General features: G+C 46.7%; 1 protein-coding gene across 1 annotated transcript; it reads right to left on the reverse strand.

Annotated features, from left to right (window-relative positions):
* Positions 1-5,057: 5,057 nt before the first annotated feature.
* Positions 5,058-12,549, reverse strand: CSRNP1 (cysteine and serine rich nuclear protein 1). Its single transcript, XM_054390137.1, has 5 exons — positions 12,538-12,549; positions 10,996-11,191; positions 8,408-8,667; positions 7,773-8,069; positions 5,058-6,053 (listed from the first exon to the last, which is right to left on the reverse strand). The coding sequence occupies exons 1-5, from the start codon at positions 12,547-12,549 to the stop codon at positions 5,070-5,072; spliced, it is 1,749 nt and encodes a 582-aa protein (XP_054246112.1). The 3' UTR covers positions 5,058-5,069.
* Between the last annotated feature and the right edge of the window lie 9,655 nt (positions 12,550-22,204).

A 22,204-nucleotide genomic window follows, 5' to 3' on the forward strand; every position in this document is an offset into this window, starting at 1 on the left:
ACAGCCGGGTTTAATTGGGATCAATGAATCACCAGTTCCCAGTGATGATGGGAAGGAGTACCACCACCTGCCACTACGTTTTCATGGGGCTGCATCTTAAAGTGGTGAAACCAGATGCAACCCTCAGTCTGCTCCCTGGCCATGGCTGACCTTCTGCAGACAGCAGGACAGACACACCCCACTCAGGTGATTCCCATGCCAGAAGCTGGTTGATGGGATTCAGCACCTCAGGGCTGTTCCATCACCATTCTTTGGGGGTGGTGGGTTGCAAGGCCATGATGTCATTTGTTGGGGAACGGCACAAAGTCATCACTGTGAGTATAAAACCCACAAGTGTGATGGCTGGAGCTGTATGCCCCTCCCAGTCGGAAAATATTTAATGTAAGAGGGAATTACTGGCATGAACTCCATAGGAGAAAAAATCTACATCCAGACACATCCTTCTGGGAGCAGAAGCTGGGGCTGGGCTTCACCACACTTTGCAGGGCAGCCACAGACAGGACTCTTTTCAATATTGCTGCTTTTATGGCTGAGCAAATAATTTGTAACAAATAGTTTATTCAATTAATTGAGCTTCTCTGCTCCAGGGGCAGATGGCAACTGTTAGAAATGGATTCCCAATGGAAAATGAGACAATGGCATTGTTGGGTCAATTTCCCTTGCTTTCAGGTCAGTGCCAGTGGTCATGATTTATGCCTGTGCTGTTGAACACAAGCCCACGGGACAGGTATGCATTTCCTCAGCCAGGTTTCTGGGCCTGATTCAGCTTTGTACCACAGGCTGGCACACATCTTCACCCCCTCCTTATTTCCCTGCCTTGACCAGGACCAAGGGTATTCTCCCTGCTGTTCCCCAAAGGCGCTGGTGATGCTTCTTTTTAGCTGCATCCTTCCAATCCCAAAGGGCCCATGGGGTGACAAGAAATGGTTTGTAGCACACAAGAGAATGAAGTTTCAGAGATTCCCAAGATTTCTTCTATATGCCCTTCAGCTATGGGAATACTTCCACCATCACTCTCTTCCATCATCTCATGGAGATGGGCAGCCAGCATCCATGAGCCAAGCAAGCTGAGGAAACAAGGATAGACACTATTTCAGGCACTCAATTTTGCCATTTTTAGTAGGGTTTAAAAAAAAAAAAAAAAAAGTGACACTGGTGGAACAGGAAGCAACTTAAACAAACATTTTCATGCAGGACAACTGCCACGTGCTAGCATGTGGTGATGCACCAGGGACGTTGCCATAGCACAGCTCAATAGGCAGAGGTATCCTGTGAGCCTCAGATTTCTCCAGGACATCAGTCTAGTTCTGCCAACAAGAGGTTGAATCACATTTTTTAGCTCAAATTAATTAAGCAAATTGCCAAAAAGGTCCTTTCAAGTCCCAGCCCTGGGAGAAACTGCTCTTAAGCAGCCCAGACTCTCTCCTGGCCTGCTTAGAATTTGAAAGCATAGCTGGGTGCTCCTCTGTGAGGAAGTTCATCTTCAGATGAACTCTGAGGATACCCTTGGGCTATGCCTTGTTCATCTCCCACTGCCCCAAGAGCTTCTCCCATGCGACCTCCCAGGGCTTTTGTAGTGTTGCCACATTTTGGTGTTAAGGTTACATTGAGGCTGTGATGAATCTGGGGACACCGTGGAGGCACCCCCTTGTCTTTGCATACCCAGCTGCCATGTATGGAAAAGGACTCTGCTGGGATTGATGAGCTGCCTCAGCTTCATGCCTCTTCAAGGAAAGATGTCCCCTTCAGTCTGGGGACTGACCCTACAGCTGGTTTCCCACTATGGGACTGGCCCCATGCTGGTGCTCCCTTTTCCAGGCTTTCCCCCATGCCTTTTCTCCATGAGTTTGTTCTTATCTGGGCTGCTTTTGGGAGACTGAGAAAAGCAACAGGGGTTGCCAAGCTCAGGAGAAGCCTCTTGGAGGATGCCAGTCAGGGACAAGGGCTGCTCCTGCCCTCATAGGATGGTCCCAACTTGGAATTTGTTCTGGAAACCCCAAGACACCCATTAGCTTCAAAAAGAGACCAAAAAAGCTAAAATCAAGCAAAAAAAGGACAACTGTGACAAAGTGCAGTGTACACAATGTCATCCACATTTTTGAGCCACAGTAAAGAATGAAGGTGGCAAAGGTGCTGCCATACTCAAACAAAATTCTTTTATTGAAAGTGTAATGGAAATTTCTTCATATTGCTTTGATGAAATGAGAGACAGCAGCTGTAGACAAATATGCTTTTTTTTTTTATAAACAAATGCAAATGGATAAGGTAAAAATAAAGCTTTTTTTTTTTTAACTTGTACCTTTAAGCAACATAATCACAATATATACACAAAGAAAGCTAAAATAAAGCTATGTTGAAACTGAAGCGTTTCAATCAATACATTAGATAATTACAGATTGTGTCAATAAATACCCAGTTCTTAAACTGTTTAACAGGCAACTTTTTACACAGATACCAAGAAGAACAAAAACAACAACAAAAAAAATATATTTACAAGTCAGTGCCCTGGGGGGGATGAAAACAAAACAAAATAAAACAATAGAAAAAAAAAAACTTTTCTTTTTTTTTTTTTTTGGCACCAACACAAATAAAAAGAATAAATTATAGAAAAAGAAAAAAATCCACAAAGGCAGGAGTCCATCCCCATCATTCATTAAAAAACAAGTGTGTGTGTGTATATATATATAAAATATAAGTATATATTTTATATATATAAATATATATATATGCAGAGAAACCTAGGAATGTTACAAAATATATTAGTGCCAATAAATACAGAACAGTACCAGACTTTCAACTGTCAGTATTTGGGATGCAGTCTGAAGGATAGAAACTACCACCTAGGAGATAACTGAAGGGGATTTTTTTTTTTTTTCAGTCTAAAGAAACGATGATGACACCAACAAAAAATAAAAATAATAATAATTATATATATATATAATCTCTCCAGGAAATCCTCCATCTGCCAGTAGTATTCCTACAGTTGCCCTCCTGCCCAGTGGGGAGGTCCCCAGAGGCAATGCTTTGTGGGAGGATGCAGTGGTGAGCATAGGGTGAGCCACCCACTCATGACCATGGTGGGTCAGCTCCGCTTCCCAGTTGACCAATATCAGAGAAGATGTATAATTAAATAATAATAAGGATTAAAAAACCCCAAACCACCCAGCCTTTGCCATACTCCTACACCAGATGTTTCCTAAATTGCCAGCAGCTTTGCATGAGGCACCTGTGGAGCAGCAGGTACCCAAAAAGCACCATCCCTGTCACTGGGGATATAAAGAGCTTGGCCAGTGGAAAAATCCTCAAATAGATGACTTATGGGAATTTTTCACCCCTATTTGGGTGACTCTGCAGCCAAGGAGCTCCCACAGCAGTGGTGCTGCGACAACTCCTGGTGCCAGTAATGTCAGGAATCACTCCCATCACCACACTTCATGTTTTCCAAGTGCAGATTTAAAGCCAGAAGGTTCTGAAGTCATTTGGGTTTGTTTTCCCATACTGCTGGCACAGGCACTTAGTGTACCACTGACGTACAGATTTCATGTTCAGTTACATCTTGTGGCCAAATAGTGTCATGTTCTTGGACTGATTTCAACAGCAAAAGGACAAGAGGGCCTCTAATATCCTTTTTAAACATGATGATTTCCTCTCATTTAAAAAAAAACAAAGCCTTCAAGTTTTTCAGCTTTGTCTTGAGGCATTAATTTTTCTTCCCTCTAAAATCATACTCAAGGGATAAATAATCCAATAACCTTCCTATTCATCTAGTTTACTTGATTTGCCTATATAAAAAAACAAATAGTATAAACAGTCTGACCCGCTAGATTTTGGAGCTGCAGTATTCTCAACATTGGAGAATCCCAAGGAGCACTTGTTGAGGAGCATGAGCAAAGTGTTGCTGTTGTTGGCTTTGCTCTCCAACACCCCCACCATTAATGGTTCCTCTGCACATTCAGGCACCATAATGATCAGGTCAACCATGGCCAAATCCTTAGGAAATTTAATAAATTAGAAAATAATTTATGAAAAAGGGTTTGGTTTGTTGTTGTGGTGGGGTTTTTGGTTTCTTTAACAGCTAGTTCATGTTATTTCTTGACCAGTTGAAAGTTTTGTTTGTGTTGCTCTCCATGGCAGTATTATGGAGCTCAGACACCATCATCATGTCTACTAGTGGGCTGATAGAAATCAAAGGACATTGCATGAATGCTTCCCCTGTCCCTCCCTTCCTACCCTGCACTATTAGAAATGTAAAGTGAAGACCAAACAGTCAACATCTTTCAGATTCAGAAAAAAAACCCCAGGGTTGTCTTTAGGACAGGTGCTGCTGAAGACCTTATTGCCCTTCCACAAGGGTTGTTGATAAACCACAGTGCTATTCATGTACTACAGGTAGAAAATAAATAAATACAGATATATTATGCAAAAAAAAAAATGATTGTACACATAATACATCTGAGGTATTACCAATTTAAATAAGGTTTCATGCTAGTTCAAGCTTCGGTGGCTAGTTAAATTCTGGAACTTTAGCAATAAATAGATGAAGAACGATTCTGTATAAAGTGTATGGATCTCTTCTGTAAACCTTGGCTGATTTCAACGTAAGAGCAACGTTGGGCCAAACCACAAATTTTCCACAATAAATACAGTTTCAAAAAAGTTGTCTTAAAAAGTTCCTGCAACACTGAAACGTTTCTAGAAGGGGCTGAGTGTACAACTGGCAAGGTTAGCAAGGAGCATTTCTCAACAGGTCTTTTCATACAAAACACAAGGAAATCCATAGGCGAAAGTCTTTTTCCCTCCCTCCCTCCCCACCACAAACCATCAGGAAAGCTTAGAAATTTTTGCACAAACAGCGAAGAGAACTGATTGTAGCTGCAGTATGTTAAAATGTCTAAGTTCTATAAAGACCAAAAATAGTTTGTTTCCTTAGAAAGTCTTTTGTTGGGGGTGTTTTGTTTCCTCATTATTTTTGAATAGCCCATCATCCTTTCAGATTTCATTTGCTCATCCAATTGTTGTTCTCTTTTTCTTTCAGCACAAGTCTTTGCCACCTGAGCCACATGGGCATTTCACACTTTCACCGTCTCCATCAGTGACGACTTGATGGCATCCTCCAAAAGTTGATTGTCTGTGAAAGGGGCTGGGGTTTCAGGGACGGATTCGGACAAACCAATGAGGGACTCCAAGAAACAAGAGCCCTGATCTCCAGCTTGCGGGAAGCCAGGGAAATTAGGCAACTGAAACTGTAACGCTGAGAAGTTATCAAGGTTCTCATACTCCTTTAAGGAGTTGTAAAGGGGTCCCAAGTTATAGTCTGAGAATGACTGGAAGAAATCCAAGGAGTCAGAGGAAAGGCTGAGGTCGGCATAGCTCTTGGAGCAGGGCTCTGCTGGGGACGAGGCGCAGCAGGACAGCCCATCACAGCGTTCGTGGGCAGCATCCTCCAGCAAACCCCCGCTGTCCTGGTTAGCATTCTCGTCCAGGCACTCAGAGAGATGGGACAAGTGGCCAGGGACAGGTTTGGCCTCGCTGCTGTGGTCCTCAATGAAGAAGTCAGCAGGGTGGAAGCAGCTCAGGTCATCCTGGCCATTGCCACCCTCCTCCTCAGCATCCGAGTCGTTGAAGTGGAGGATGCGTGCCAAACCGTCATCGTCCACATCTGACTGGGATTTGTCAGACGGGAGGCTCTCATAAGGCTCTTCCAGGTCCTCACTCGGATGGGAGGAGATGGAGGAGTCTGTCATGTCACTGCTGCAGCTGTTCTCTCCCAGGGCCTCCAGGTCAGGGCTGAACTGGAAGGCAGGAGCCAGTGGCACAGCACGCTCTTCCAAAGAGCCCTTCCCTGCTGCACATCCCAAAGGCGAGAGCCGCTCCCGAAAAGGCAGCTCAGCCTCCACCACCTTCTCATTGCTCCGCTGCTGCTTCTCTAGTTCCAGCTTCATGATGGTGTGGATGAAGTGAGTCTGCACACGGGCCTGGTTGAACTCGATCCTGCCCTCAGTGTTGCCACAGCCATCCTTGGTGCAGCCACAGGGGAAGGAGGTGTGATCCATCTGGCACAGGGAGAAACAGAGGCAGAAGGTTAGGACCAAACCTGGCAGCACTAAATTGAAACCACTTACAGCCTGCATCCTAGGAAACCAAGTACCAGCTGAGGAGTTTAAAAGCAGACTAAAAATATAACAATAATAATAAAACTAATTAAAAATTAAATTTCCATACAATAACGGAAGTTTAAAGGTTCCAAAAGTCAGATGAGTATGAGTCAGCAGCATGTCCAGTTGGCCAGAGAAGGCCAACGGCATTAGTGTGACCAGGAGGATCATGGAAGTGATTGTCCCTTTTTACTCAGCAATGGTGAGGCCACACCTTCAATACTGTGTTCAGGTGCTTGCTACAAGAAGGACATTGAGGCGCTGGAGCGTGTCCAAGTAAAGGCAACAAAGTTTGTGCAGGGTCTAGAGCACAAGTCTTATGAGGAGCAGCTGATGGAACTGGGGTTGTTTACCAGAGAAAAGGAGGCTCAGGGGAAACTTTACTGCTCTCTACAACTACCTGAAAGGAAGTTGTTATGAAGTGGAGGTCACCTTCTTCTCCCTAGTAACAAGCAATAGAACAAGAGAAAACGTCCCCAAGTTGCACCATGGAAGGTCTAGGCTGCATATTAGGAAAAATTTCTTCAGCAGAAAGGTTGTCAAGCCCTGAGAACAGGCTGTCCAGGGAACTGGTTGAGCCACCCTCCCTAGAGGTATTTAAAAGGTATGCAGATGTGGCACTTAGGGACATGGGTTAGTGGTGCACTTGGCCCTGCTAGGTTAGTTGGTCTCCATGACCTTAAAGGTCTTTCCCAGCCTAAACGATTTTATAATTCTATGAAAAAAAAATCAAAATATCACACTCCAAAAGGAGACACGAGGAAAAATATGAATTTTTATATATTGCATCATGATATTCAATACCTTGCTCATATTGTGAGCTTCTGCCCCTCACTGAGCCAAGGACAAATTGCTCAACAGGCGGCTGCAGCACCTTTATGTCCCTGTTAACAGCAGCCACTAGAGGGGGACTGGAACGCATACACGGAGCACTTGTCTGCCTGGGTGCTCCCACCCTACACAGCTCCCAGCCTGCCAAGAGCACATGAAGGGAGCAAGTGGCACCCAAAACAGGGAGTATGGCTTCCCAAGCACAGCTGGGCAGGCACTCATAAAAAGATAAAACGAAAACTACGGTAAATTAATGGAATATAGAGGGATTATTCCACTTTACAGGTGGATCTGCTAGCTGGGGACTGATGACTTTCCCACGTTTGGCTGAGAGTGCTGGGAGTTGTGACACACAGCAAGGGAAAACAAAGAGGAGGAGAAATTGCAGCCTCGCATGAGGAGCAAGAAGCTTTCATTTGCAAGAAGCGAAGACATTCCCACGTGGCCCACCTACAGAAGGAAAAGCAGATACAGGGTTCCTGGGAATGGATGAGGTAGGCACTTTCAGGCTGTGAGCTCAGGCACATCCTCACAGCTGCAGTGGCAGTGCAGGGATGGCTGCATGTGTGACCTGGGGAGCAGGCATTTTTGAGCAGTGTCTGCTCTGCAGCCCAGGGAACATCTCCAAGAGCTTTTCTCACTTGTTTTGCTTTGAGCGCAGGTGGGAACAGATACATTTTACAGGCTGCCCTAACTTTGACCTGCCTGCTCAAAACCCTGCTGCTTTAACATAAACATCAACTGGAGCTGCAGCTTTTCTCCTGCGCCCAGAGGCGAGGGCAGTACCTGACATTTGATGCCTGCCAAGCTGCAGCTGCAGGTCTCTGGGTCGCAGACCTCCCGGCAGTCACAGCCACAGTCCTCACGGGACAGGCGGATGTTGTGCAGCTCCCGCTTCTCCTCCTTGTCAATTTTCTTCACCCCCATGGCTTTCAGCAGTGCACGTCTCTTCTTGGCAGGGTAGGGCTGAAGGAAGAAGCCATCCTCTATGTCCATGTTGCTGACGTCGATGTCGTCATCAGAGATGTCTTCAATGGTGAGCTGGTTAGCCTCCTCTGATTCTTTCGTGCCATTCATGGTTAGCTAGGGGCAAAAAAATGGGCAAAGCATTAAGGACCTGTTGGGAGGTCAGGAGAAACAAAAAAGAAAACATCTGCCCTCCATGGTGGCTGACCCCAGGACCAATATCTGTGTCAGAGCCCCCCAAAGACCTGACAGTCACCTGACATGTGGAGCTCAGTCACTTCTCAAAGGAAGAGAACTGAGCTGAAAATCCCACACTGGAGCCTGTGTGTTTTGGAGATCCAAACAGGGTTAAGGACTAATGCCCCCAGGTCTCAGAGAGGCTCCTACTAAAAATGGGCCATTTACTAACGATATCCACCAGCTCCTCACCAACCCAACCCCACGCTCCTACTCACTTTCCATTTCAGTGCTTCCAATTTCTCCTCTTTCAATTTCTCTTCGAGTTTCTCACGACGAACATTTTCCTGCTCCTTTGAAAACTCGGCGAGGGTGAACTGCCGGGAGGAGCTGTGTTTGCTCACCATCCCCAGGGTACAGCCCCCGCGACTAGGCACGCTCGTGAACCCCTGGCAGCGTGGGAAGTAAAACACAGTGACCCGGTCAAACTCCACATTGTTCTTCTTTAGTCGCTTGGATTTCTTCAGGATAGATGTGGCTAAAAGTGGGGGGAGAAGGGAAAAAAGGCACAAAGTCAGTACTGCCATCCTGCAGGCAGGTTAGAAGTATTATAATCAGGCTGTAAATACCACAAACAGGCAGGACCTGCAATTATTCTCTCAAAAGGGACACGATGGGACAAGGTTACAATGTTGCTCGATGGCTTGTGGCATTTTAGCATCTAACACTTCAAAGGTAGGATGAATATGGAGGAAACTAAGCCAAGGCCTGATGCAGTAGAGTCACTGATCAGATTCACCCTAAAAAACAGCTGCTGCTTCTCCTTCTCGCTTGACTTCCTCCAGGAAACATACATTTGCTTATTCTTCACATGCAGCAGAGCATAAAGAACAAGCAACAAACCATCCTGCATGCCTGTCTTGCTCCAAACCCAAGCACCCTGCTCCACATTCAGGAGCTCATGGTCTGCTCCCAGGATGCCAGAGCACTAAGACTCCAGCACAGTGTTGCTCCAGTTTTTGTAGCAGGGCAGAAAATAGGCAAAATGAGTGGTTTTTTGGTACTTCCTTTCACCATCCACTGGGAGGAACTGTGAATCTGTAGCTCATTCTCCAGAGACTCGTTTGGGAGCAGCTGCAAAGATGTTAATCTCTATGCAGGTGATCCCAGGGTAAACATGGCAATACATGACTCTGGTTTATCTTAAACTGCTGAAACATGCTACACACCATTTAAAGCAGAGACTCTCTAGAGATACCTGGTTCTGCACATTTGCACGTGCAAACATAGCAGATGAAGATGGACTAATTAGCCAGGGCAGCTTCAGAGTCAAGTGAGTTTCCATGAACGTTGCTGGCCATGGAAAGCAAAGCAAAATGCAGTGGCACTGGGTTACAGAGATGCTTTTGCTGCTACATGAGTGTCTCAGGAATGAGAGCCAGCTACACGCAAATTCAGGGGTGGGATTTTTTAGTTCCATTCTCTGCTGGTGCATGGATGTCTTGGTTGCCAAACATGGGATAAAATAACCCTGAAAGGATAGCCTTTGGGTGACAGAATCACAGGCAGCCCTACTGTGGGGAGGCAGCCAAAAACTCAAGTGGGCTCGGCTGGTTTGGCTGGCCCCAAAGGCTGGGAAAGTGCAAGATGGGACAGTTAGCTGCACCTACATTTCACAAGCCTCATTTGCCAAAAGACAGCGTTACAGTTTCATATAAAAAAAAAAAAAAAGGGAAAAAAAGAAAAAAAAATGTTCACCCAGCTGCATCAGCAGCTTCTGTTAAAGAGCTGAGGGTTTCACACTGGGCTCTGCAGTCGCTTTGATGATATCTTTGCGCTGTGCGTTGCATTTTCATAACAACCTTGAGTCAATCTTCTAAAACATTAGCTCTTTATCAAAAGGCAAGTTAACCACCACCATCATCTATCGGCTGAGCTGCTGCTCTTTGGCATTTGCTCTTCTCTCCCTGCACCCCTCCTCCAAAATGGTTTTCCCATTCCTGACCCTTTTCCAATTGAGCCAGAGAACACAAAAAGTTCATTGTTATGTCACAAAACCTGGGAAGACAAGCAAGAATGAGACTCTTTATTATTACAAGACTTCTAAAGCCTTTTCAGACCACTGTGTGTTTGTATATGTCTGCTAAGTGGACCTTAAATGCTACATACAGTGGGTGTTCAGTCTAATTTATTAGGCTGGACTATTTCTCCTCTGTGAAGATGCTCCCCTATTGTATTTTTTAATTTTCCCTTCACATGGCAGATACAGAATTTTACAACCTTGCCTTCTTTGTGTTTCCCTAAAAGCTCTCAAAACTGATATTGCTGGGAAAACAAAATAGCATTTAGCTGTACTAACAGCGGAGGCAATGTTAAACGTGTCATGTTCTTTGGCAAAGTACCCAACTTACGGAGGAAACGAGTTCTGAAATGGTAATTACACTACTGGTTAATCATTTTTTAAACTCAGCCTTATGGGTCTTTGCTGTCTCTTTAGTTTTTGCCTATGGAATAACTTGACAGGGAATTGAAGGATGGTGGCATCGTCCTACAGCATTGGCTTGAAGGCACCTGCACTCCTCTGCACATCATGGGCCTTGGGTTTCTGTTCCTGGACATTTGGACTTCAGGAAAAAAAAATATAAAGGAACTATAAATGCTGGGAGGAAGGGGTGAGGAAGACTACCCTAAGGATGCTGGCTGATTATAACACCAAGTTGCATTGGTGTAATGACAGGGAGCTGGCATTATGGCTGCTTCCACCTGTAAAGATGTGCTCCAAGGGAGTCTCTGCATGGTGCTGATCCACCACCGTGCTACCAGAAGCATGTCTGATCCCAGGAAAGGGGCTGCTAGGGATACTCACGGGTGAAGCTTGGTGTTAAGGCAGAGCTGAGCTTGGGCTCTCCATGGGAGCTCTCCTCATCTGACTCCCAGCCCGAGGATGCTGAGGAGGAGAGAGGGGAGCAGGAGGAAGAGGAGCAGTAGGTAGTGTCATCCCCCAGCTCTTCATACTTCCTTTTCAATACTCCACTCATGGTGACGCCGTATTTTTCATATAACTGGAAAACAAAGGAGAAAAGCAAAATCAAGCAAGGGAAATAATAGCAGTTTCTGGTGACAAGCAGGATGGCTTTAACCCCCATCAAGGCTTCTCCACCAAGTCCACCTGGCCATGCAGGTGCAATGCCCAAAAAACGCTCCCCCCACAACCCACTCCTCACCACCCTTGCTGTGCGCACCTGCTGATCTCTCTCCCTCTCATTTTACTATGCTGCAGAAAACCCAACTACCAGAGACAACAAACTGACCAGAAACCAATTCAGTCAACACAAATGTTATCAAACAATAAGTATTACATTTTGCTTACTAATTCTTTTATGTTAACTCCTCACCCAGATCACTTTCTATGCAGTTACAGCTTTAACATCTTGCTAATTACAAAAATAAGCCAGTTTGCAGAGAACAATCTGTTGGCATGATTTACTTGCTACAGCCCCCTGGGGAAACAGACTTATTAAATGAAGCACTGAAATACAAATATATCAACTGTGAAGAACAGCCCTTCTCCTCACGGTGCCTTTCATAGTCAGTCCCCCATTCAATAAGCTATTCTTGTTTAGGCTGGGTTATGTATCAAGCATAGTAGCAATTAAAAACAACGCAGCTAATTAAAAACAAAGGAGTTCTGTACTTGCCTAGATTCCTAAATTTCCTACATGCTTTTCCCCTGCTCATTTTAGGAAGAAAACAAACAAACAAATGCATGCCAAACCAAATCAAACAAACCTCCCCCCTCCCAAAAAAAAAAACAACCAAAAAAACCCAACAACAACAACAAAAAACAACCAACAACTTTGCTGCATCTTTTAACCTTTGCTTTCATAAAGCTTGTAGGGTTTTTGTCTTCCTGAAAAAGATACACACTTTGCCGACCATAGGCTAATGGATATCAGAGTCCACCTATCCTGGGACGCTCTTGCATAAATGATGGACTGTTTCTCCTTTTAGACATGGGCAACACCACATCAGATGCTCCTGCTTCTGCAGAAGTCACTGCCACCTTATTTTGAAACTACCCAAAGTGGTCAACCAAGTTGCTGCTGGAGGAGTGTGTTGCTCTGACTCTGTGTGTAAAGCACAGCCACAGTGGGGGAGATGCTGCCCTAGCCCAGAAACTCCTTCCGGCAAGGAGGGAAGACACCCAGAAATGTGCTTCAATAAAACCAGAGGCAATACACAAAACCTAAAGCATCCCTAAAATTTGTATGTCACGGGGACAGACACATACAGCCCTGGGATGGTGAAAGTGCAGATACTGGGGTGCCAGACAGCAGTGACAGGAACCTGCCAGCTGAAACTCCTCCACCAGCTAAATTGGTTCTTTGTAACCGTAGCACTTTCTCACTCTCTTTTGCATGTCTGAAATTAATTTAAGTCTCTGACAAAAAGGGAAAAAACACTAAACCTACCTTCCCAACAGCCCTCAGCAGACAGCACAGAAACCACACGGGCTTCAAACCCCCCCAGTGATGGGATTTTCACTATCTCGACAGCACTGCACAGGAACATGTAGCAGGACAGGAGCACACGCTGTGCCTTCAAAGTCCTGCACCAGCCCTCCTTAATTATGTTTACCAACAGCTTCCCCAGAGACAATAGTCCCCTAAAAGGTCAAAAAAAACCCAACCTGGATGAAGCAGTTCCTCAGCCTAAAGTTAATCATTCACTACAACATGTGCCTATGGGGGCCAGGGAGAGGCAATCCCCCCCATCCCTCCTCCTTTTCCTCAGCAGCCCTGGAGCTGCAGGTGGTTTTGCCATGGAGGGGTGATTGGTTTTTTGGTCTTAATCCAAAACAGATGGGGAGAAGGTGGATTTGGCCACCCTCCAGCCCCAGCAGCACATGTCCTACCTGACACCTGAATTAACCCCTTCCCTGCCTGTGTCCTGGCAGTGTAGAGCTTGCAGCCCAAACCAGGTGCCTGGCTGCACTTACAATCTTGGTTTTTTTTGTTTTTGTTTTTTTTTTTTTACCTCCTACTCTGTCTCATATTTGCTTTAAGAAACAACCAGGAGCAAGGAAACCCTCCAAATCCAGGGCAGGAATCTGAATCAAAGCTTGGGCTATAGCCAGAGCTTTGGTTATCCCAGCTGACCCCATCATCCAGCTGGAGTGGCCAGAAACTGCAAAAAGATCCCACATGTGGCTTGAAAGAGCATCAGCTCATGCTGCAGAGCAAGTGCTCGCTGCTCCAAAGCACACCTCCAACACTGCCATTGAAGTATGCCACTGTTTAGTAAGGAAGGGAGAAACCAACTCCCTGAAAAGCCCATAAGACACATGTCCAGTGGCAAAAGCCCTCAGAGGTGTGATGTTGATCACATCCAAGTGACACAGGAGACATTGTAGGGTGGTGAAGCAGCCAAGATCACACCACTGGAATAACTCCCAGGTCCAGACGAAAAATCAAACCATACATGGCATCCATTTCTGCTAGGATTTACCTGGTTTACACAACCCCCAGCAAAGCAAGAAAGGAGACATGGTGATGCTGCAGAGCAATGCTGCCCTGATGCTCAAGCCACCTGCAAACCCAACAGTGCAAACCCATCATGAGCCATGTCACCTCCCCCCAAAACCACACAGCAAGAAAAAAAACGCAGTGTTTTCTTCAAGCCAGCTAACCAAACTAACACAACCACAAAGTCAGAGCCAAGGCAAGCTGTGTAGAAAATGGTGCCATTTCATTTATTTCTTTGAAAATACTATCATTGCTGATCAACCACGTCTGGCAGGAGAACGAAGGGAGGTGTGTGCATCTCCCAACTATCAGAGTAAGCCAAATGCATATAAAAAAAATTCAACAACAACAACTTTTTGGCACACAGTCTTATTCAAAACACTGATTGTTTTGTTAATGCAAAGTAGGTGCCATGCAAACATGATTCTCAATGAGAAAAAGCTGGTGAACCTGTTGCCCACCAGCCAAAACACATTAATTCCCCCTCCCCCCATAATGCCTTCCCTCTCTTTGATGATTTATAGCTGTGACATCTTGCAGGTGATGTTTTCATATCCTTGTCAGGAGATACAGGCCATGTAGTAGGGCTCCACCCAATGGTGTCTACTTGTATCCACTCCCAAAAAATCCTCCAGACAGAGGTTTTGCTGTCAAGGCAAAGACAATTCTCTGTGCCCCTCCTCATCCCAGCATTCGGGAGCAGAATTCACACAAGTGATTTGGATGCTGTCTCAAAAGCCATGCTGCCCACTCAGCCACAAACACTCAGAGGCCAATTCAGAAATTCCACAAATAATCTTAAATCCACATTGATGCCTTAAAAAGAAGTCAGAAAAACATGCACAGCAGCTTAAAAAAAATAAAAATGCTCTATCTCTGTGCTTGCCATTGCAAATCTCCCAGGCACCACTGCACAGGACTTTACTACCTTCTCTCTCTCTCTTTTTTTTTTTTACATAACCTGAAATAAAATAATCCTATCTTCCTTTTAGTTGCCAAAAAAGACATTCTGTTCTTGGCTAAGACTTCTTACTCATCTATTTTACTGAAAACAGCTTTTGGAACAAGTACATAATGCAATGGATCAAACCCGCAGGAATTCCTCTCTGGCACCAGAACTCCCACTATCCTGGGAATACTTTCTAACAAATATTTAGCCCAGATGTGCATTCCTTTCTTTTGCTCTCCCTCCTTTTTTTTTTTTTTTTTTTTTTTTAATAAGTATTAAAGTTTGGGTGGGGGGAGGTAGTGGGGTGGCTGTCTAGTTGGGGGGAAGGGAATTGAATCTGCAAAGTCCCATTTCTGGCGCTTGGCAAGTCGCAGGGTAAAGCCCTAATGCACTGGAATGTGAGGAATTAATGTTTTAACTATCCTCCTCTTGGACGACGTCTCGACAGTAAATATTTCGAGTAATTTAGATTTAAGAAGGTTTAGCATTTGTTTAGCCAAGCGCAGACCAAGGCAACCAAAACCCCTAACAGTGTCCAGTGACTCTAGTTGTAAGAGACTGCACAGAGAAGATTCATGGCTTCATGCATAAGTGCACGGGGAAGATGTTTTGGTGTATGTATGTTGGGGCTGTGTGCTTTGCACAAGGCAGGTGAAAGCAGCAGGGCAAGGGAAGCAAAGGAAATTTCTCCCAGTAAGTCCAGCAGCTGTGGTATTGCAGCACACCTACAAGCAAGGGTATCATAATTCTGGAGGTTTCCATTGGTGAAGATTACTTAAAAATGGAAGGATCCAAAATCTGTGCATAAGCTATTGAAAGCAAACTTTCTTCTGCAAAACAATTTGGGAAAAACAAACAAACAAAACCCAAACACATTAAATCACCTTTCAGTGCAATGCCCTAAAAAGTACTTATTTTCCAGTGACTTTTTGAGCTGGTTTGCTGACTTTACAAGCACAGCCGTCTGCCTGCAGCCTGGGAAGCCAAGGTGGACTATTGCTGGCACACCAGGACAAGGGCTGGGGTGCCGGGAGCAAGTTAACAACTCTGCTGAGGCGTGAGTCAGAGCAGCTCCCACTCCCTCCCCCAGAGCCACAGTGGCTGTGCAGGTCTAGCAGGAGTAAATATTAGTTTAAAAAACACCACCACATATTTTAGTCAGGTACAGCTCCAAATGCAACTCGTGGAACTAAACCTGGGGGAGTTTCTGGGCCCAGTGTTTATTTGCACATTGCTATTTATTGTTTATTGCCAGACAACATTGGTGCAAGTATTACCAAAAACTGGTGCTGGGCTGAGCTTCCCATTTATCCATAGCAGATTCTTGATGTCTAACAGCAGTGGTAATTCCTGTAACGCCTCTGGGTTACTCAAATAATCAACGCACTATCAACACTGATTCACCGCACGTTCATTTAACTATTTTAATTCTTTGCATATTTTCTTAAGTGGTTTCCCCAGCGCCGCTGTGACAGCCTCCACGATGACAACATTTCCCAGTTTCAGGGCTGACCTGGGCCATGGCAAGCAGGATCATCCCATTAGGACCCTCCAGGCGATGGTCCCGCGTGTTTCCAGCTACGCAAGCTGTGCTTTCCAGTTCAGACCAGATTATTTTCACCCAGCTGGGTCTAAGGTTTCATAACCTTGCTTGGGTTAAAAATAGCCTCTGCCTACTATGCAACAGCAAAACCCAAAGTACCCCGTGCCATGGAGTAGGAGCATGAATCAGATCACAGCACCACGAGTTTATCCTCCTGCCAGGGACTGAACAGGCAAAATGCCTTCCCCAGGAAGAGCAGCAGAAGCATTTACTCCATCTACTAATTTTCAAAAGGCCACAATACAAAAGGCTTTTAAGATTTGTCTATCAAGCCCTTATTTCTTGCTGACAGCTTGAAAGGTAAATAAGAAACATTAGCAAATACATTAAAGGTTATCTGACACGGCCCAAATGAAACGAGGTTCAAATGTACCCAACGCAGATTGCGCTGTAATAAATATGAAAACAGCAAAGTGTGCTTTGTCTAGGAAAATCCTCTATTTGATTACACCTCATGAATAATTCACACCAGGTTTCCATATTTGTCCTCCTGTAGGTACACGCTGTGCGTTACCTTGCCTGCTATATATACGAACGCGTTTCCTATGCTGAATTATTAAAGGCTTGCCGAGAGCTGCAGAGTCTCTCTGCACGGAGAGCAAAAGCACCATCCCGACCATGCCTGAGCCAGGAAAGGTGGGACCAGATGATCCTTGAGGTCCCTTCGAATCTACAATTCCACGATTCTATGAAAATAAAACTCTCCAGCTCCATCTGCAAACTGTTCAGGAGAGGGGAAAACAAAATTCTCGTGGGGAAAAAAAATAATGAAATCATTGCTGATGAGTTTGCTTGTAACAAATGACAAGACTTCGAGGTTTGTAAATGGCTGTGAGGGTTTTTTCTCTCCATCCCACCGAGGCGCTGTCAGTACAGACGCTAGTAAAACCGGGCTGCTTTAGGAATGGGTCGTCCCTCTGTGTCACCTCTTCCTACAGCGATATTATGTAACTCAGAGGTGACAGACACTTTGGAGAATACGTAGGGAAAAGGGCGGGAGCACTGAGAAAGAAGGGAAAAAAACCCAAAACAATAAAAAACAAACAAACAAACAAAAAAACCTAGTAGTTTGGTGGTTAGTTTGATTTTCTTGGGGGGGTTGGTTTGCTTTGTTTGGTGAGGTTTGGGGGTTTTTAATTCCTTTCTTTTTTTCATTTTTCTTTTTCACTTTTTCTCAGCTGCGCTGTGAAAGCCTCCAATTTTTATTTCTGGAGGCGGCGGGACAGAGTAGGAGGGGTGCCCGCTCTCCGTCCGTCCGTCCGTCGGTCCATCCGTGCGCCGGTCGGTAGGTGTTGCTGTAGCGACAGGAAAGCATTCCCGGCCGGGAGGACTCGGGGAAGAACGAGCCGGCAAGGTTCTGCCCCCGCCTCTAACATCCCTCCCCCCCCCCCGCAGTCTTTCTTTCAACATCAGAAAATTTGAACCGCAGCCGTAAAGATGGAGAAAAGCCTGAAGTGACAGAGGGGAAACTCAGCGCTACTCCTAATAAATATATCGGCGTTTCTGTGGATAGATAGAGCTGTGTCTTCTGCCGATGAGAAGTGCGGGAGAGCCAGGGGCAGCCCCAATGGCCCCCCGAGGAATGCGGTCCCTCTGCCCTGGGGGCTCCCGGACCCTCACGCCGGGCTAGCCTCAGCCCCAGCCGCGCCGGGCTTCTATCACCCCCGGGCAGGAGCGGCCCGGCTAGACGGCGCCTGGACGGCGGGGGAACCGAGACAGACCCTCGGGAGAGCGGGACACCAGAATATCGGGACAGCGGGGACGGGCTCCGACTCGGATCCCCGAAGTACAGCACTGCGCCGGACACTGCACCAGACCCCGGACAACCAAGCGCCGATGTAGGTCTGAACCGGACAACCCGAGAGCCAAGCACCGCGCTGGACACTGCACCGGAGACCTCTCGACAAGCGCCGAACCCCGACCCTCGATTCCGGACGGCGGAGCATCGAGTCCCCCCTCTTCCACCTCAACCAGCCCCATCCCGGCGCCGGCTGCCCCCCGGCTGGCCCTACCTTGGCTGCGGCGTGTGTCGGCGCCGCGGCTCCGGCTGCAGCGGCGATGGCTGGCGCGGCGGCTCCCGCTCTGCCGCTGCCGGGGCCGGGGCTGCGCCGCGCCGCGCCGCGCTGCCCTTTTTCGTCAGTGGAAAACTCCGGGCTCTGACGCAGGCGGTGACAGGCCCGGCCCGGCCCGCCCGGCTTCCTGCCGCCCCCCGGGGGCGGGGCGCTGAGTCAGGGCCGGCGGTACGCACCGCCCCGGCACCCGCACGGCGCTGAGGCGGCCCGCGGAGCGGGGGAGGGAGCGGGGGTATGTGCCCGAGCACCAGGGGCTTGGGGAACCGTAAGCAGGCGTGGACTGCAAAATGGATGTGAGTCCCACGGGTAGTCGGTGTCCCACAAGAGACTGAGTACCCACAGGCACAGCTCCGACCCCACAATCGATTTGAGCACCGCAGGGGACTGTGGACCCACAAGGGGGTTGGAGAGTGGCAAGCAAAGTCTGAACCTGGAAACAGATTTGAGGGCTACAGGGAGTTTGGGACCCACGAGGGATTTGGGACCCACAGGCACAGCTTGTATCGCAGGAGAGGGGCACTACAGGGACATGGGTCTTACAGTGGTTTGGGGCCCACAAACACACTTGGCACTAGTAAAGGGGGTTGGAGACTCACAGGCAAGGATTTGATCCCACAACATATTTGTACACCACACACCAGGTTTTAGGGTTGATGAGCATAAGCTGATTCCTGAAAGGGATTGGAGAACCCATAAGGAACTCACATAAGGTACTCACAAGTGGGCTGGTCTCTGAAAGAGGCCCCACAACAGCTTCAAGCCCCACAAGAAGTGGACCCCAAAAGGCCCTAGGAGAAGCTTGGGGCTCGCAAGCAAGATTTGACCTCTTTGGGGGATTTGGGACCATTTGAAGATGCTTGGTGCATAGTAGCAAGGCTTGGCCCCTGGAGGAAATCTTGGGTCCACAAAGATTTGATCTCCAAAAGGTTTATGGGCCTTATAGGCAAAGGTTGGAGTATTTGAGCCCCCAAAGGAACTTGAACCACCAGAATGAGTTTGAGCCTCACAAAAAAAGAGTAATCCCAAAGGGGATCTCTGAAAGGAATTTTGGCCCTGTAAGTGAGGCTTGGCACCCAGAAGGTCCCACAGGCAAGAGACATGATGTTTTTGGAATCTTGTTTCCCAGCATGTCTAGGATGGGGGAGGATGCCCAGTAGCTTGCACCAGGTCACCACCTAGCTCTGGTCACTGCAACGTTCATCTGAGGATGAACATACTTTCCCTTTGACACTTTCCACATACTTTCCTTTGACCACCACAAGCTTTCAGAGAGCTACACTGCTGGGGTTAAGTCCGCAGCAGTCCAAGGTGCAGACTGACTTGGCATTGTCCAATTTCAGCACTTAGCTGGATTTTTACTCCACAGCTGGAGCTGGGCCAACAGCCAGTGGCATGGTCGGAGTCTCTAAGCTACGGAGCTGCCTGCTTTCAACGTGGCCCATCTGTACTCCACAGGTTTTGTGGAGCCAAGCTGCAGGAGACCCTATGGAGGTCAACAAGGTGGGAGGACTTGTCTCATCTGACTCCGTGGATGATCCTGAAGATGACCATACCAGAGTCTCCTTAAATCCACCTCCTTATCCAGCCTCTAAGGGGCTGCTCACCCTTCTAGGCCAAGATCCTGCTTGCCATAGCTTCAACCCCAAATCATACAGTCAATTTGGATTTGCTTTGGACAAGATGGTGGCCAAGATTGGACTGGTGTGTGGAGGGGTTTCCCCAAGCACATATACCCCTGTCCTCAGTTGTGAGCCACTTAACTCCAAAAATGATTCCCACACAGTGTTGTGAGCCAGAGTGCTGGCATCTCTTTCTAGGACTTATTATTTTACTTGTAAACCTCTTGGGATGCCTTTCATTTTCTTCTTTTATTTTTGTAACACAGATGTCTCATTTGAAACATTCCCAATCTGACCATGAAGAGAGGAAAAGAAGAGGTGAGAGCTTCAATGTGGTACAGTTCTTTTAGTGTAAGCCACTGTGAAAGTTTCACATTAAGTCCTTTCACCAGTGAAAGCTTTCAAACTCTGGAGCTAGTATATTGGGGGAAAAAAGTAATAATATGAACCTGAAAAAGGTCCTCATTACCCTCAAAGCCACAGTCAATTCAATACCAACATGTGAAATGGTGCCATCAGGAGTTTTGCTTCTTTAGTCAGTATGTGTCAGTGATTCCTGTGGACAGGGCAGCCCCACCAAGTCATTCTAACAGCACCACCTCAAGGACAGCAAAATGTAGTGGTGTGCAAGCATGAGCAACCAGGGTGGACTGAGAACATTGTTGAGTTGATTTTGCTGATGTGCTTGATTTTGTTTCCATGCCCCTATGGTTGCCTCATGCTTCTCATCTCCAGGTGCTTTACCCTGGTACCTCTGGCTCACCTCCCTGTGTCTCCAACACATGAAACAGTGGTGACAGTCCAAGCTGTACAGAAGCACAGGGGGGATGAGTTGAGAGCTTACTTCAAAGATGCAAATATTGTGCAGGCAATCCATAATGTAGATGGTGCCCTGATGACGGGTGGGTCTTGTCTTTGAGGCACAATGGCCTTCCTGAATATGCTGGTGTGCAGCTCCCCATCACCAAAGGAGCGGTTTTCCTGAGGTTTCATTTACCATGTTTGGTCACGACTGTGATTAATATTTCCTAACAGGAAGACGTCATGCGTGCAGGCTTTCCTCTTCAGGTTTTGGGTTGAGGGTGACCAAGTTCAGGTTATACACTGGCTCCTCACTTCCTCTGCGTCGGAGGCTACACCCTGGCCAGTTGCTGCCTCCCTGCCAGCCTGGCAGCTGCCATCCAACCATCACTGAGCCCAAAACAGGTCCCGGCGCTGGGCAGGTCTCAGTGCACAAACCCTGGGGAACTGAAGAGCAACTGGGACCAGATGCATAATATCACCTATCTATACACTGTGTCTGTGAAAGGAAGAAGGGGTCATTGTCACCATCTATGAGCTGAGTTTGATGTGAAATCCAGGGTATAGGGGAAAAGGAATACCCTGGAAACTGTTTGCAAAGGCTGCCAATGACCTCTAGGTTGCACATTTTATCTCTTACTAGTTTGAATGAAAGTGAAGACACTATGGGATAGAGTCCCATGCAGGGCAGAAATCATCTACAGATTCAGTCAGGCAATGAACAATTCTGCCCCCAAACTGCCCATATTCATGTGTGTGAAAGAGAAGAGGGGTTTGAAACAAACCTTTGTTTTAAAATAAACCTAAAAGCACTACTAGATAAATAACTGGAAGCTTACACAGAGGAATAAATAGCCCTCAACCAAAATAAAATGTTTTCCTGTGTAGGTTGAATGAAATATTTCAGTTTGACTCAACGTTGTTGTGTCTTTGAGCCTCCTTCCTCCAACAAATGAATTCAAGAGAGAGAGGAAAAAAAATAATCTGTTTCTTTTTAACCCTAGCCAGGTTGGTTTGGTTTTTAACATGGCTTTAGGATCATCCTCCTCTCTATGCAGCCAGAGCAGCTCACAACCTCTGCACCCAGGAAAGCCCTTTCTCCTTTGGCAAAGGCTGCTGGCAGCACTGGCCTGGAGCTGGTTTCCCTGGCTGGGTGCCATGTCAGTGCTGCTCCAGTGGGAGGAAATTCCCTGCTGACTGACTGCGGCAGGGATAAGTGTCCTGGCAGAGAGCTGCAGCCTCAGACCAAGCACAGGGAACAGGGAGCCCAGCAGGAAAGAACCCAAGGAGGATGCAGCATAATTCAGAGGGCAGTGAGATAAGAGGTGTGAGCTGGATGTCAAGCTCCTTGATGCCTATTTTGTGCTTGCCCCAGAGGCAGAAGTGCTTTCCCTGGAGTACAAAGCCCTTTGGTACTTAGGGATGGATAAATCAGGAATATCTGGGCTTGGATAAACAATATTTTTTCCTGCTCTTATGTGCACATAAATGAACACAGTTTTGAAA

Source organism: Indicator indicator, chromosome 20 (assembly GCF_027791375.1).
Source record: "Indicator indicator isolate 239-I01 chromosome 20, UM_Iind_1.1, whole genome shotgun sequence".
NCBI lineage: Eukaryota > Metazoa > Chordata > Aves > Piciformes > Indicatoridae > Indicator > Indicator indicator.

Excerpts from the sequence above, each read along its gene's own strand:
- CSRNP1 (XM_054390137.1), bottom strand. Across the intron at positions 8,668-10,995 it reads CTTAACACCAAGCTTCACCC|CCACATCTATCCTGAAGAAA; the intron begins GTGAGTATCCCT and ends CCCCACTTTTAG. Across the intron at positions 8,070-8,407 it reads TGGAAGCACTGAAATGGAAA|CTAACCATGAATGGCACGAA; the intron begins GTGAGTAGGAGC and ends TTTTGCCCCTAG.